The sequence below is a fragment of the Schistocerca cancellata genome, chromosome 6 (genome assembly GCF_023864275.1).
Source record: "Schistocerca cancellata isolate TAMUIC-IGC-003103 chromosome 6, iqSchCanc2.1, whole genome shotgun sequence".
NCBI classification, from domain to species: domain Eukaryota; kingdom Metazoa; phylum Arthropoda; class Insecta; order Orthoptera; family Acrididae; genus Schistocerca; species Schistocerca cancellata.
The window spans coordinates 553,617,322-553,634,094 of record NC_064631.1 but is presented as its reverse complement, the minus strand read 5'-3'; the positions used below and the strand labels follow the sequence as shown (position 1 = coordinate 553,634,094).

The 16,773-nt window shown below is 40.1% G+C and overlaps 2 protein-coding genes across 2 annotated transcripts in view; one reads left to right on the top strand and one right to left on the bottom strand.

The window, feature by feature from the left end:
* The first annotated feature begins 154 nt into the window (after window positions 1-154).
* Window positions 155-11,832, top strand: LOC126191108 (CDK-activating kinase assembly factor MAT1). The gene is made up of 3 exons (XM_049931848.1): window positions 155-366; window positions 9,892-10,022; window positions 10,395-11,832. Exons 2-3 carry the CDS (start codon window positions 9,899-9,901, stop codon window positions 11,204-11,206), a joined length of 936 nt encoding a protein of 311 aa, XP_049787805.1. The 5' UTR covers window positions 155-366; window positions 9,892-9,898; the 3' UTR covers window positions 11,207-11,832.
* A 2,345-nt stretch (window positions 11,833-14,177) lies between these two features.
* Window positions 14,178-16,773, bottom strand: part of LOC126088420 (uncharacterized) — a 124,977-nt gene continuing 122,381 nt past the window's right edge. Inside the window, exon 6 of the mRNA XM_049906561.1 lies at window positions 14,178-16,278. Within this exon, the coding sequence (XP_049762518.1) occupies window positions 16,132-16,278 (147 nt within the window). The 3' untranslated portion in view covers window positions 14,178-16,131. The remainder of the gene's footprint in view (window positions 16,279-16,773) is intronic.

The following is a 16,773-nucleotide window of genomic DNA, read 5'->3' as shown; positions in this document are numbered from 1 at the left end:
CACTCAGAAGTTATGTAATGTATGTTCTTTGCTAGATGTTCCGTGTAAAGCTTTTTATTTAGTGCATCTGTTATTTCCAAATAGTTGCGTTACCTCAACCTCATTTCCATACACACGACTTAAGCTAATACTATCGATCGATCGATCACACATGGAGAATCGATGAATTCAAATTTAGATTGTATGTTTACAGTTGGTTTCGACATGTAAATAGAGTATGAATGAATAGTAATATCAGTTGTGATTGAAAGTGGAAAGACAAGCATGTGACAGTGTCGGAAACGCAACTTCTGTTACCATCTTTTTCGCAGAACTGTTGATCTCAGTTGCATCCTGCGTTTGCCTCACTCCAACGCTTAAACAGCAGTAAGTATTCCAACCGTAGTGACAGCAGGCATATGCTAACCTCAGATTTCGTCATCTGGTTTTCCGAACACTTTCATAATTTATGCCGTGAGCAAAGTATTATAGCTGAATCATGAACCTTCATTATCTATATATGGCTGCAGACATAAAAATGGTGCATTAACATCCCACAAAACTTCATAGTTTTGTGTTGCCACGCTACGAAACACTTCGTCTGCAGTAGGCATACCTATCAACAATGTAAGCTAGGTGTTCTGTGCAGTGATTAGTTCTACTTTCATTTGGACTTTATACGTGGCTAACAATCTGCCGGTCTATGAAGAGACTGCTGTGTGTCACAACACATGTTTCTCAGGAGACTTGGTAAATCAAACTGTGGGTCCAAAGAGGTTTTCAGTAAACATCTAAAGCAGCGTAATTGCGTCAATAATCAATATACAACGTTCTATTCAGGGGAGTACCGTTGAGATACTTTCTAAATTTTCCAATGGCATTTTGCATCCTGTTGTGTTAAAAGTCTTGCCAACAAGCCATCGCCAATTACTCATAAAGCTAAACCAGTGCTCCGTCCATAATACTAAATATCTAGAATATTAGCAATACAATCCAGACAAGTACATTCTGGTTAATGTCATCTCATACTTAATATCTGAAACAAATGATTAGAAGTGAGAGTTCTGGTATCAAATAGGACTGCTATACAGTCCCAATATGCTTCTTTTAATTTTTCTGAAGTTTAACTGGCAATATTTTTCAATCGCTTCAGATTTATGCAGTTGCTGATTGGCAGTCATGTTTAAGATTTTGAAATATTTTTAGAGTTAAATTCTGGATCTGCTGGAAGAGTAATGAAATGATGACCTTTTAAATTTACATATATGGGCTCTACTCTGTAAATTGTTGTGAAGTGCATGGCAGAGGTAACCACATATTAAGATTTCTTCCCATTACAATCTCATATGGAGTGTGGACAGAAAGATTGCATAAGTGTCTCAGGGTGTGCTTTAATGAGTCTAGCCAGTCCTATTCTATTAGTTGTAAAGACAGTAGTATGTAGAGGTTTGTAGTATATTCCTTGATTTTTCACTTAATACATATCTTAAATTTTGAAAGTAAACTTTGCTGGTATAATTGACGTCTATCTTCAAACTTCTGCTAGCTGATGTTTTTAAGCATCTCAGTGAAGCTGTCCTGTTGGTCAAAAACCATATGTTTTGAGTACTATGTTTTTCTGCAGCCTATAAACACTGCATCTACCTCACTATCTTGCTCTACAGCTCAGTTCAGAATATGTTCTAAAATACTCTAATGGATGAAAGTCAAAGATATTGAACCACTTGGTGTGGTAGGAAGTCTGAGAGAATTTTATCATCATATATCACTGCATTACTATTCATTAATATGTATTGAACATAAGTTTCGTTTACTCGTTCTGCTACCCTTTTGTAGACAGGCATGTCTTGTGTTTTGTTCCAACTACTGGACAAAGTTTTTTGTTGGAGATACCGTTGATATATTATAGTTAGTGAAGGGGATTCTATCTGGTTCTGGAGCTTTGTTCAGTTTTAGTGGTTCAGTTGTTTCTCAACACCACAGACTCTAATATATGTATGTCATTTAGGAGCACAGGAGACTATCACCAAAGTAGCAGGAACATTAAGTTAACAACAGGCACACACAAAAGAGGAATAACAATTGGTACCTTTGGGAATAAATCCTTTGTTGAGCTAGAGTACAAACACACAACTGGACACATTGCCAGAATTGCATTTCTGCAGGTGGACTAGGATGGAGTGGGTAGAGGGAAAGAGAGATGGGAGACAGGAAAAGCCAGTTGGGTAGTTTGTGTCTCAGAGGGAAGCACCAGATTTTTTGGCTAGGGATATGGGAGGGACGTTTGGTAGGTGCACAGGCTAGGCATGTGAGAATCGGGTACCAGAACCAGTGAGGTACAGCACATGACGAAGGTGATACGGAGGTATGGACTGGGAGGGAGGACAGGATGGAGGAAGGGGAAACTTGGGTAGAGGGTGTGAGGATAGTACGTTAATTTCAGTTGAGGCCTGGAAGGTTACGGGAGTGTAGGATGTGCTGTAAGGTTAACTCCCGTGTGCATACGAGGGTCACTCCAAAAGAAATGCACACTGTTTTCATAAAAATACAGTTTTCATTAGGCATGTGTGAAAGTTTTACAGTGTGTAGATACGTCCTTCTCACTTGTTTTCAAACTTAGTTCAACCTGCTCCCGTGAGTGGCACCGTCACAGCATGTCTTCAAGATGGCTGCTATACTTGACATTTGTCAGAAGCAACATGCTGTCATAGAATTCTTGTGCTGTGAAAATGAGACAGTGGGAAACATCCACAACAGGTTGAAAAAGGTGTATGGAGATACTGCTGTCAATCACAGTACAGTTAGTCAGTGGGCAGGCTGGTTATGTGATGAAAGCGGGCTCGGCAATATTGAGGATTGTCCTCGCAGTGGCAGACCTCGTACTGCACACGCTCCAGACAATGTGCAGAGAGTTAACAAATTGGTGACTGCTGACTGATGCATCACAGTGAACGAATTGTCATGGTACGTTGGGATAGGGGAAGGAAGTGTTTGTAGAATACTGAAAGTGTTGGCGTTAAAAAAGGTTTGTGCCAGGTGGGTTCCCAGGATGTTGACAGTGGCTCACAAAGAAACAAGAAAAACGGTATGCAGCGAACTTTTGGAACGGTACGAGAATGGTGGAGATGAAATTTTTGGAAGAATTGTGACAGGCGATGAAACATAGTGCCATCATTTTTCACCAGAGACAAAGAGGCAATTAATGGAGTGGCATCATGCAAATTCACCTAAGAAAAAAAAATTCGAAACCTCACCTTCTGCTGGAAAAGTTATGGCTACGGTGTTTTTTACTTGCGAAGGACTCTTGCTTGTGGACATCATGCCAAGTGTAATCACCATAAATTCTGATGCATATGTGACAACACTGAAGAAACTTCAAGCTCGACTGAGTTGTGTTTAACCACATCGGCAAAAGCAGGATGTTTTGCTGTTGCACAACAATGCACGGGCACGTCAGTCAAAAAACCACGGAATCAATCACACAACTCAGATGGACAACACTGAAACACCCGCCTTACAGTCATGACCTGGCTCCATGTGACTGTCATCTCTTTGGGAAACTGAAAGACTCTCTTCGTGGAACAAGGTTTGAATATGATGACTCCCTTGTGCACGCTGCCAAACAGTGGCTCCAACAGGTTGGTCCAGAATTTTACCATGCGGGTATACAGGCGCTGGTTCCAAGATGGAGTAAGGCAGTTGAGGGGGATGGAAATTATGTGGAGAAATGAAAATATTGTTCCTAAAGGATGTATCTACACACTGTAAAACTTTCAAACATGTAGTATAAAAGATGGATTATTAAAAAAAAGTGTGCATTTCTTTTGGAGTGACCCTCGTATATCAGAAAAGCTGGGGCTGAGGGGAAGGGTCTAGATGCTGTGGGTTGTGAAGGAGACATTGAACTCAAACATGTCACAATCTGCTACGTGCTGTGTCTCTAGGTGGTCAACTCTGTTCTTGAGCACAGTTTTGTGCTGGCCATTCTTGCTGGTGAACAGCTAATTGATTGTCATAGCAACATAAAAAGCCATGCAGTGATTGCAGCAGACTTGGTATCTGAAATGGCAGCTTTCACAGATGGCCCTGCCTCTGGTGGTGTGAGATAAGCCTGTGACAAGAATGGAGTAGGAAGCACTGGGTGAGTTGATTGGGCAGGTCTTGCACCTGTGTCTTCAGTATATCATTTCTGTGGCAAGGGGTTGGGAGTGGGATAGGAATGGAGCAATATGTTGTGTAGGTTGGGTGGGAAATGGAATACCACTTTTGATACTGGATGATGAAAGGTGTGCTCTTTTGTAGCTGATTCTTTAGGGTTGTGTGAGGACAAGGCATGGGAAATCTGTTTGTGGAATAGGTTTGTGGGTTGTGCCTTTCTATGAAGGCACTCATGACACCTTCAACTTTCTGGGCAAGAGAATTCAGATACGCCATCCACAGATATAGGAACTATTTTTTGGAATGGAAGGGGCAACACCTGCTGAAATGTGTGGGCAGGGAGGGGCAGGAGGAGGAGGAGGAAAATAATGGATGGAGCCATCAGATGTGTGGAAGTCAGTGTCCAGGAATGTGGCATGTCAAGCTGAGGAGGACAATGTGAAGTGAATGGGAGAGTGTGTGTTGAAGGTGTGGACGAATGAGGATAGGGTCTCTTGCCCCAGAGTCCAGACAATGAAGATATCATCAATGAACCTGAACCAGATAAGGGGTCTGGGGCTTTTGGAAGCTGGGAAGGTTTCCTCTAGATGGCCCTTGGAAACATTGGCGTAGGAGGATGCCAAGTAGGTATCCATGGCTGTGCCATGGATTTGTTTGTATACATTCCCTGAAAAAGAGCAGCTGTTGTGTGTGAGGTTATAACTGACAAGGTGTATGAAGAATGAGGTAGGGGGTTTGCAATTTTTCTTAGTGTAATATATGCATCACTCATCATTGCAGCTGTGTGAGTGTTAAACTGTGGCTGTAGGACCTGTTCTCATCCCCCCCCCCCCCCCCTAATGTAAAGGAACATTAGGAAAAAAAACCTACTTTTTCTTTGTAACCAATAATTTCATTCAAGTGTCGCCAGTAAGAGTCTGGGCACTAATTGAAACACCACAGATAGCCTTTACATATGATCAAAATTTGTGCAGGTTTTGTGAAAGTTCTATCGATACGTTTCTTTTATGGTAGTCATTGAAGCTTTTACACACTGCCTTTCGACAGCCAAATGCATTTCTATTAGTGTCTGTATCCATAGCCCTGTTCTTTGTTTCATGCCTATTGTGTAGTAGGCACTCTTTGCATGGTAGTTTCTTTACAGTGACTGAATACCATGGGGCTAAGGGGTGTCTCTCCCATCATGAACTGTTCTACTAGGTACATATATATCCAGTGCTTGCTCAATTATTATTCTAAAACTGAGCCACAGTGCAGAGTTAAATGATGATTATGTTACTCAAGTCAGAGTTACATGAACCCATTTTACCCATCCAGTTTATTTCATTCATGGCAAATGAATTACAGGATGTAACAGCCAACAGTTTAGGGGCCTGTTGCTCCCTCCAAAGGAAAGGAAACCTTACTTAAGTTGGTACATGAAATTCCATAATTAACAGTTTTTTTATTGCTGTTTTAAAGAGTGAGAGAATGTGCTATGCCATAGTTTATTTGTTTTTCTTCTGACACTTTATTTCAAAAAATGGCAGATAACTCATTCATTTGAATAAAATACAGTTGTACCTCACTTAACAAACCCCACCCCCCAATAATGTGCAATTTTCGTAACAAGCAAACCAAATTGTTTAAAAAAATGACTCGCTTAACAAATGATGTTTTGAATGACGAGTGAAGACAATTTAGAAGTGATGTCACCAGCCATTCATGCACGACAGCGGGGAAAACATTCAACAATATGAACGTCTCTCATTGTTGGCAGTGGCATATGAACAATGTCTTTAGTACATACTGCAGTTAGGGTGTAGGTAGCACTCTTTCTGCTATTAACTTAGTGCAGCTTGTGATCACAAATTTTTCTAAACTTGTGTTCACACAGTGTTTTTTTGTGTGCAAATTTTAATAACCACTGTAGAAATGCCCTGAAGGTAAAGCTGCAAGAATACAATCATAAGAGAAAGAAAATGAGCTTAGAAATGAAACTTAAAATCGCTGCAAAACGTGAAAATGGTGTGAACGTTGCTGATTTAGCACGCACATACAGTCGGTCTATATCAACTACTTGCACTATCCTCACGAACGATGAGAAGGTTAAGGAGATAGATGCTTCAAAGGGAGTGACAAAAGTACCTAAACAACCGTTTCGTATTCTGGACAATGACGAAAGGTTGCTCCTTGTATGGATAAATGAAAAGCAATTCCAAGGCAATACTATTAATGAGAACATCATTTGTGAGAAGGCGAGAATGATTTTCATTGACCTTGTTAAGAAGACACCAGGATCATCAGTAGCTAAAGAAGTGTTGAAGGGAAGTGTAAGAGATTATCAGCAACTTAAAGATGCTTGTAGATTCTGAGCATTATCTGCAACAACAGGTTTTTAATTGTGACGAGACCTGTCTGTTCTGGAAAAAGATGCCGAAGCATACTTTTATAACAGCTGAAGAGATTACATAGCCCAGACACAAGCCAATGAAAGACTGTGTCGCACTGCTATTCTGTGCCATTGCAAGCTGTGATTAGAAAATTAAACCACTCAGAAACTCTATGAACTTTCAAGAAGTGTAAAGTGCAGAAAAACTGGTTAAATGTGATGTGGAGATCCACCAACAAGGCTTGGGTGACACATGATCTTTTGTGTGATTGGATCAATGAAGTGTTTGGTCCTTCAGTGAAAAAATATCTGCGTGAGATGAATCTCCTGCCCATTCTTCAGGCCTATAAGACCACCTCCTTGAAGAATTTCTATTCATCAAGATCAAGTTTCTGCCTCTGAACACCACTCCATTACTCCAGCTTATGGGCCAGCAGATTATTTCTAAGTTTAAGAAGCTCTACACTAAAGCACTCTTCAAGCATTGCTTTGAGTTGACTGAAGCTACCACTGTCACTCGTAGAGAGTTTTGGAAATATTACTTCAATATCGTTGTCCATGTCAAGATGATTGAAAAGGTGTGGGAAGGGGTTACCAAGAAAACTCTCACTTCTGCTTGGAAGAAAGCCTTGCCTGGAGTGCATTGTCAAATGTGACTCTAAGGCATTTGAGTCAGTACCTGTGGAGTCTGTAGTCTTTGGCTAAGAGCGTGGAACGAGAGGTGGATAACAATATCGATGAGCTAGTGGAAGATCAAAGTCAAGAAATAACCACTGAAAAGCTTGTGGAGTTGCAGTGTGTTTCACAGCAGGAAGTTGTGGGGAGGTCTTCTAAGGAGGGAGCAGTAACAGCAAAGCAGCAGACTTCTGGTGCAGTAAGAGAAATGCTGAAAGCATCAGAATTGGTTGCATCTTGCATTGAAAAATCATCACCCCAATAAAGCATGGCTACACGAGCTACAAATTTATTTGACAATAATGCTGAATCGCATTTTCACCAAGTGTTGAAGCATCGGCAGGAACAAATGATTATAGATAGCTTCCTAGTAAAAACGAATTAGTTATGTATCGTGAATAATAAAGTAAACGATTAATACTGTATGAATAATTTTCTTTGAATAAATGGCATGAATAAGATAAAACTTTTAGTACTTTTTCTGCATGGAATGCTTCATTGTATTTTACATTAATTTATATGGGATAAATTGTTTCATGTAATGAGTGTTTCACACTATGAGTAAGATTCTGGAATGCATTATGCTGACTATGCAAGGTTCGACTGTACATTTTGTTATTCTTTATATGGCAGAGGAGTGTTAAGAAGATTTTCTTCATAAGTGTTTCCATATGTGTGTGTACACACACACACACACACACACACACACACACACACACACACACACACAAAGAAAAAAGCTTGTACCCCTACATGGTGCCAGATTGACGAACAGTGCCAATGCTGCATTTCAGCAGTTGGGCGAGGTGGTGGGGATTGTGTCAGAGTGCGTAGAGAGAGATGCAGGAGGCAAGGAGGTGGATCGGGGATGGGTGACTAGAACCCCTCATCCCCCAGTTTCATAATGGACTGGAGCAATTGAACCATTTCTTTTGTCAGGACTTTGAGTATCTCTCATCATGCCCTGAGGGACAGCCTACCCAAGATCCCTTACATCCGACCTATAAAATATCCTACTCCTTTTGTATGCCCTTTCAGTCCCTTGACACAGGGATCTTATCTCTGTGGTAGACTATGGTGCAAGATCTGCCCAATCCACCTACCCAGCACTTCCTATTCCAGTCCTGTCTCAGGCTTATCCTGCTTCATCAGAGGCAGGACCACCTGTGAAAACAGCCATATCATATACTAACTCTGTCACAAATGCTACACAGCTTTTTATGTTGGTATGAATAGCAACCAGCCATCCAGCAGGGTAAATGGCCACCACCAAACTGTTGTCCAGGACAAAGTTTACCACCTGGTGGCACTTGATGCATTTGCCAACACATCCTTTGCTCCCGTAATCGTCCTGCCCTCAGTTCCAGTAACCCACAGACCCCACACCCTCCATTCAAAAGTTTCCCCTCCCTCCATTCTGCCACCCCCTCATAATTGACATCTCTATGTCACATTCAGCATGCACCTTTTCCCACCGATTTTGACAACTGTGCTTCATATGCATAGCCTGTGTACTTGCCACCCTTCCCTCCCACATCCCTAGCAAGCGAACTAACTTCATCCTCCGGCTACTAGCCTCTCAGCCGCATTCCCTCTCCCACCTTCCTGCCTCTCTCTCCCTTTATCCACCCCATCCAACACAACCCAAACTCCACCAGTGTGTGTTTATGTGTGTGTTATTCTAGCTCAAAAAAGGATTACTCCAAAAGCTAGCAAGTTTTCTTTCTTTTTGTGTGTGCCTATCATCAACTCAATTCTTCTGCCTATTGGTGAGTGGTCCCCCTTAATTCAAAAGTATTCACTTTCTACCAGAACTTTCATACAACATTTAATAAAAACCCATTTCATAACAAAGCTATCTAGCCACACACACACACACACACACACACACACACACACACACACACACACACACACACACACAATCATATTGTTGTCTTTAAAACCATGTTTGATTGTTGACAACAAGCTTATGAGGAATAAATGTACTGCAAAGCAGTTTTGAGTATACCCAACCATTTAGAGAGCTGTCTACGAGAGCTTTGAGAGTAAACCCCACACATTACCTTTCGTGCCTCAGACACTTTTTTCCTCAATGGTGAGTTGCCTCAAAAACTAATGATGCCATAGGAAAAGTAAGCCAGCTTGACATTTTCAGTTCCAAAATCAGATACTATGTGTATGCTAAAGTTGCAGAGCTTACGCTTTCAGAAGATTGGTAACGTGATGTTACCATGTATTACTGTCCCCCATTTAAGTGGAGTACATTTAGTGTAGTATATATCTCTCTTCTTAGTTTGGTTGTAAATGACATAATCCTTCTCTAACTGCATTCTACAAGTTTCCATTTCTACCTTAAGCTAAAGAGGCAAACTCTGCTTTTGAGAAACTGATTTTAGCCCTTCATTTTCTTTATGCAATATTCTATATGCTATTTGTAGTTACCTTGGTAAAAATGGCTTTTTGCCTTTGTCTTATGTTTTATGATATGTGCTCTACTGTCAAATGGGCGCATATGAACTTAATTGTTTTTGCGCCCTAATACAAAATTACAGTTAAATGTCATCTTTATAAATTAATAGAATTACAGCTGAGCATAATTGCCTTTGCATGCAAGATGAACAGTCTTCCGTTCTCCTCAGTATTGCTTATTTTCCCTTCACTGTCACTTATGCTTGTTTTTATATCCATGCATTTGTGAATTACAGTACCAAGATGGATGACCAAGCCTGTCCAAGATGTAAAACAACAAAGTACCGTAATCCTTCACTGAAACTGATGGTTAATGTATGTGGGCATGCATTATGTGAAAGTTGTGTGGATCTTCTTTTCTTGAAAGGTACGTATGTCAGTGACTTGAAGATATCTGTGCAATGTAATTAATTATTCTAACTGCCTCATGTTACAAGCAGGAAAAGGCAGGAAGTCAAAATTGAGTAAGCTTTGTCACAGTTACTTTGCGTACCTAACTGAAATTTTTTCATTGTATTGCCATTTCCTTTCACTACTTCCTCAGTGCTGTCTATTCAGCTCCAAAAGCTGAATCAGGTCTGGCTACTTCATTTGATTATCATGCTTCAGGTTTGTATTCCATGCCCTGAGTGTGTAACTGTAACTGACTTCTAATTCTCATTATGGAAGCATAATGTTTTTATTTGCACACACCTGTCAATATACTGTATTTTTGGCTAAATTTTTTTTGTCTTTACAGGCTCAGGATCTTGTCCAGAATGTTTTGCACCACTTCGAAGAAGTAATTTTCGTGTCCAGCTTTTTGAAGACCCTATGGTGGAGAAGGAAGTGGACATACGAAAGCGTGTGTTGAGGGATTTTAATAAAAAGGAAGAAGATTTCAGTACATTGAGGGAATATAATGATTACTTAGAAGAAGTTGAAACAATAATATTCAACTTAACAAACAATATAGATGTGGTAAACACAAATAAGAGAATTGAGCAGTACAAGAAAGAAAACCGAGAAACTATATTAAAGAACAAAGTAAAACTTGGAAAGGAGGAGATGGAATTGGAAGAACTTCTGGAAGAAGAAAAGTTACAGGAGGAGCTTAGGAAGAAAGAGTTGCAGAAGATAGAGGAGGAAGAGAAGAGGAAAAAGATTAGGGAAAAAGAGGCTCTGATTGATGAACTTATGTTCTCAGATGCAAATGCAAAAAATATTGTGGAAACATATGCTCAGAATATTCAGCAAGTTAAAGAGGAAGCAAGGCAGGCACCCGCAACCCGTGTAACACAGTTTTCAACTGGCATCAAGTTCGGCCGACAATCTCAGCAGGGCTTCTTGCCCATTCCAAAGCAAGATGAAGGGACACCATTCACATACATACTACCTAAATTTGACTGTGGTGGTCCAGAACCACCAACCTGGGAAGATATGCAGAGGAGAGGTTGTTCGAAATATGTGCGCAGTGAAACACTTGCCGAGAGAGCCGGTGGATACAAAGCAGAAATTGCGTGTATGCGTGCATTGCAGGAAGGTCTTATGGGCCTCTACTATTCACATTGATACCTATGCGTAAACCCAGTGTGTGTCAGCAACATTCATGTGGTTGGTATGAGACGTACTTGCCTATCACCACTAATTGTTGTGGTGTACTTATTACTTCTGAGGAGCTGAAACATGACCACTACAGTTTTCAGATCATAGTGTCAGTCTCAGAAGTAGTATGTGGTTCGGTAGACAGAGCTCTTCCTGTGGATATCACCGGGATAGTTCCATTATTAATAAGTGTTTTACTGCTGCTCAATTAATATATTTATTTGTAAATTTTTACCTCATCAGTCAGTACTTTGTACAATATGCCCTTTATCTTAAATTTATTAACTTGAAATGGATTTGTAAAGGCTGACAGTAATTTTTATTTATTCCATTTTATTTTGTTCTTTGAGACATATTAGCACCACTTTAACCACACTATTGCCAATACAGAATGAAACCATATGGCTAAAAGAAGAATGCAATATTATTTTCCTTTATACTTCTGTTGATGGTGTAAGAACAATATTTTAAGAAGTAGTGCTAATTTTACCCATTTGGGTGTATGAGTTATGATTTTATGTGCCTGTTCATAGCAGATGTTTACCATATTACAGCTTTTATACTTCACAGAAAATGAATCATAATTGAATGTTTGGAGTCCATGTTGTTATCTAAAACTTCTTTCCAGCTATAACATATTTTATCAGCCCTTCAGAAAAAAAGACTACCAGTTTGTGTCCGAAAGGCACAAATAAATGTATGTGTGCATCTCACAAAACTTAGAAATGTTAACTAAGACACGTTTAATTTAAACTGTGTTACAGAATATTTTATAATTTGTCCCATTGAAAATGGAAACGGTATAAAACACATTTATAAGAGTGCGTCCATAAAGTGTGAATATAACAGGTGATCAGGAATTTTTCATATCAAAAGTCATGTACTGTGAAGAGTGAAAGAATAGACCACCTCACACTGGTTATTATTGTGAATACCTACTACTTAGAAAGTTGAAGGTGAAAACACTCCGTCATTGTTTCTTTTGCATGTATGTTATGTCTTGAATAGGAAGACGGCTTTCAGGTATGCAGTAATCCATTTACATTTCTTGTCTGTAATAAAAAAATATGCAGCTGTGGGAGTAAATTCCATAACCAAGAGACTATAATACTTTTTTTTTCTTCTTTGTGTTCTTCTGCAGAATATCTCACTTTTTCATTGTGTGGGAACTGCTTTTAACAGTCTTCCGTTTCCTTACAGAGTCCGATACATTGGTTAGCAGCTGTCTGGGTTTTGTTGCCACTACATTTCAAATAGCACAAAGAAAGTACTACTCACAAAAGGGGTTGGAGGCAAAAACATGTTGATTTTTAAATTATGTTCATTCAGTTTTGCTTTTTGACCTTGATGACAATTAGTAAAGAAACCTGCAAGTGTACATATGTGACAATAGGGAAAAAACCCTAATAAGTGAATTTCTGAGAAATGATAATTCACTATGGGGGCGCAAAGCTTGTTGTATCCACAGAATTCCATAAGATGCATATGCCTTCTGGGTATGTCAAATAATAAGAATCTAAGGAAGCTTGATTAGTGACACACGAATATGTTTTTAGCAAACATGAGAATCCAGCTTCTTTGACAGCTGTTCAACAAGATTGTGTGTCAGTGGAAATGGGGGTCTTGGCTGAAATATTCACATCACAAAGATTGTGCAAACTTCTACATGAGTGCCCAACCACCCACCCACCCACCCACACACACACACACACACACACACACACACACGCACACACACACCACTGCCGCCACCACCACTGCCACCGAAGAAATTCTTTGTGAGCTGTGTGCCAATTTGGAGAGGGGAGGGGTGGGGAGATGGCTGCTGAGGCAAAACATTTGCTAAAAGGATGCCCAAGTGCCACCTGCTACACCTCCGTTGTAATCGGCTTACCCCTGTGAGTGGAGTCTACTGGGTGGACTGTATTAGATCACTAGCTGTTTGTGTGGTTTCCATTTACAAATAAAAATTTAGTGTTTTATGATAGTTTTCCATAATGTAACATTGTTACTGTCAAATACCGATCAGCTGAATGCATTCACGCCCATCAGAATGCCCTACCTCGGGCAGTCGTGGTGTGCAAAACTTCACATGAGCACAATGTGCTGCCTGCATGTGGGCTGAGGCTCAGCCTGTCTTGGCTCTACTTAATATGCTCAGTCCTCCTCAGTATAGCACAATCTTTCATTTAGCTGTGCGAAGTGACACTTTCTTCCAGCATTTGGTGTGGCTTATTTTGCTCAGGATGACTTTCTTGACTTTGGCACAATCATGTTGTAAGCACTGCTTATCCTTTGCTACTAGTTCATGGTATAAAGGAAGTTTACAGGTCCAGTGACTGTTTGTGCAAAAAGAGGCAGTCAAGTGATCTGCCATTGCAGTCCATTAAAAATGAATGGGAACCACTTAGGAGAAGCATGAGAACTCTCAATATCTTATATGCAGTTGCATGGTCAATGGGTACCACAAATTTGGTATGAAACAGCATTACAACACCATGCAGAAAGAACTTAAAAATTTAGTAAGTGATGAAAGAGCTAAAAATTATAACAATTGACAGATGATTTGTATGGGATTCAATGTCCTCTACATCAAGAAGCAATCTGTGTTAAATATGCAGGTATGAAACATATAATGGAACTGGTAGTGTGAATAGTAAATTTCTGAAGTTGCCCACATGTTACACTGTCAGTTGCAACAGTTTATGATGGAATTGGACAAAGAGCACAGAGACATATTACTGCAAAGTACGTTGGTTAAGTCAAAGGACATGCCTTGAAAGAGTTGTTGAATTTCTGAAGGAAAAAGGAAAGCAAGAATAAAAATTTGAAGATCCACAATCTAGTACTTTCCGCCGCGGAAGTCGAACACGCGGCAGAACAAATGGACGTGGTCAGCCCATAGAGGGCTCCACCTCCGCGGCAGCTATTCCGCGCAGCGAGGGCGCCACCGCTAAGCCACGTGCAGACAGCAGCCAATAGCCGCTCCCTCCAGTTTCGTATATAGGGACCCGCTCTGCCCTAGTCCAGTCAGTCTGGTACTCGCTCTGGATTTCATTTCTATCTCGGCGGTACTGCGTTCTGGTCATTGCACGTTGACATTTGCATGGCTCTGGTTCCGAGTGGATTTACGTTTGGTGTTTGGTGTTGTGGTTTCCACAAGCCTCCGTTTATCTCTTCCTTGTTGTGTCGCTCATAGTCGGCCGTTGTCGGTTGTCGTTGGTCTGTCGTCCGACTCGTCCTGTGTTTACCCGGTGGTGCGTGCTCCACCGCCGGCAGCCTCCCCACCTGGCGGCTCCAATCCGCAGCCCAAGGCGTTCCCGCTGTTGGTTGTGGTTACAACACAGAATGGCTTGCAGACATTTCTTTTTTAACAGAGTTAACTGCAGACTGTCTTGAGTAAGACGCTGAAAGGTAAGAAGCAACATACTTTTGATTTCATTGTGAACGTGGATGCATTTAAAAAGAAAATCGCATTTTGGAAGGAACAACTTCTGACAAGGATGACCATTCATTTCGCTGAGCTCACTGGCATTAAAGAATTTTGACAACTGTGTTGTTGAAAGAATTCCAGGAATACGTTTCTCAATGTTTGAGGACAGTGCCAACCTTACATCTGTTTTTGAGCTTTTTCCAAGACTGTTTGCCATTTCAGTTGAAAGTGCACATGTGCATCTGCAGATGGAACTGGTCACTCCACAGTGTAATTTCGATTTAAAAGACAAATTCTTTTATGTTAAAACTGTTCTGGAGTTCTAAATTGTTTTCCTCAGGAAGTTTTTCTACATTTACATAATTAGGTTGCAAATGTGATATCAGTGTTCCAATCAAGTTATGCACATGAAAGGCTTTTTTCTATTATGAAACTAAGTATGTCTTGATTACATGGCAACCTGAGTGCTGAAAATCTATGAAATTCTCTGCACCTGTGTGTACGCCAACAGTTTGTGCCAAATATAAATTTTATCATGTCCTCATTGTGCCAAAAATAATTAAATAATACCAAAAGTTGTTTTCTTTGTGATCTATTTCGTTGAGAAATATGAAACAGATCTGCATTATGCATGCGGTGCTTTTGAATTCTATCCACTCCCCCTTCCCATTGAGGCAACATGATGTGGTAGAGGGGAAAGTATGCAGAAGAGAGCCTGGCACGTGTGCACAAGCACCGCATGCAAGCAGAGTTCTTGTTGGTCCCTGTTCTACCTGTTTCGAAAGGTATTGTGAATTTCTAATATGCTGTATGATATTTCTTATCCAGTAAATTGGAATAAATGCTGAATGATGGAAGCAACTACAATTTGTGTGATTGTATTATCTTTCTCTGAGAACAGTCCAGAAAGATACTTCACAACAGGTTTATCAGGCAGCTTACAAATATTAATCCAAACTGTTTGTTCTGATTGTTGTGCAACAATTTATACGTATTTTTGGGACTGACTTGCTATTTGATTTTATTTTATTTATTTACAAGAGTCTCAAGACTTTCACATCAGTTGCTTACATAAATGTAGCCCATATGCTGCCACATTATCATTGATTTTGAAATAATGAATGTTTGATGAAATAGCAACAAACGAATAAACTTGCAGTTTCACTGATGAAGAAAAGAACCTACATATACTTTCTATTCAGAGTACCAAATCCAAAAAGAGATGCCAAGAACTGTTAATGAGAGATAGTTGTGAATATATTTTATATGAAATACCCATCATAGTAATTCTGAGTGTTCTTGTGATTATTGCCATTCTGCTGTAACTTTTTGTTGGTACTTAAACAAGCTATACTTGTCCTTTGGGTATCGTAACATGTATCACACATTCTTGGCAACAGTACCAGAGATATACTGGTTCATTCTTGCGTGTTCGTACAGCTCCTGGGAGGTACTTGTTTCATATACCATCTCTGCAGACAGTGGAAACTTCAACAATCCCAGCCTTCTTATGCTGAGCAGGTTGTGAAGCACGGTGATCTTCAAATACTGTCAGGTAGACTAGGGACGCCAATACTGAACCAGTCATGGGGCCAACCCAGTACACCTGTGTGCAAGACAAGTCGTATCAATGACAATCATTGTTATGAAATGCAACTTCAGTTGCAACAAAGGAGAATTGCACTAGCTTGCCATCAGTGATGAAACACACTTCTGAAATGTATATACATAGGAGCAAAATATGACTAAAGCATGTTGAAATTTGATAAGATTTTGGGTGCCTGATAAAGACTTTTACTAGCTACAGCAGTCAAAATAAGCATAGCACAGGTCGGTTTAAGCATACATGGCTGTCAGGGTCCTCTTATTTGGTATTTCATCTATGGTACTTTGGGTGAATTCAAAATACTATGTTCAACAGTTATTGATGTCTGGGATTTACATAATGAAAAACAAGGACACTATAGACAAATACACTTCAGATAAGAATATCAGACAAATAAATTATATACCCATCAATAGAGGTAGGAAGTAGTGATGAGTAAATTGTCACTCAGCATGCTAACAAAAATGCCAAAGGTCATCCAACATATGCAAGAAT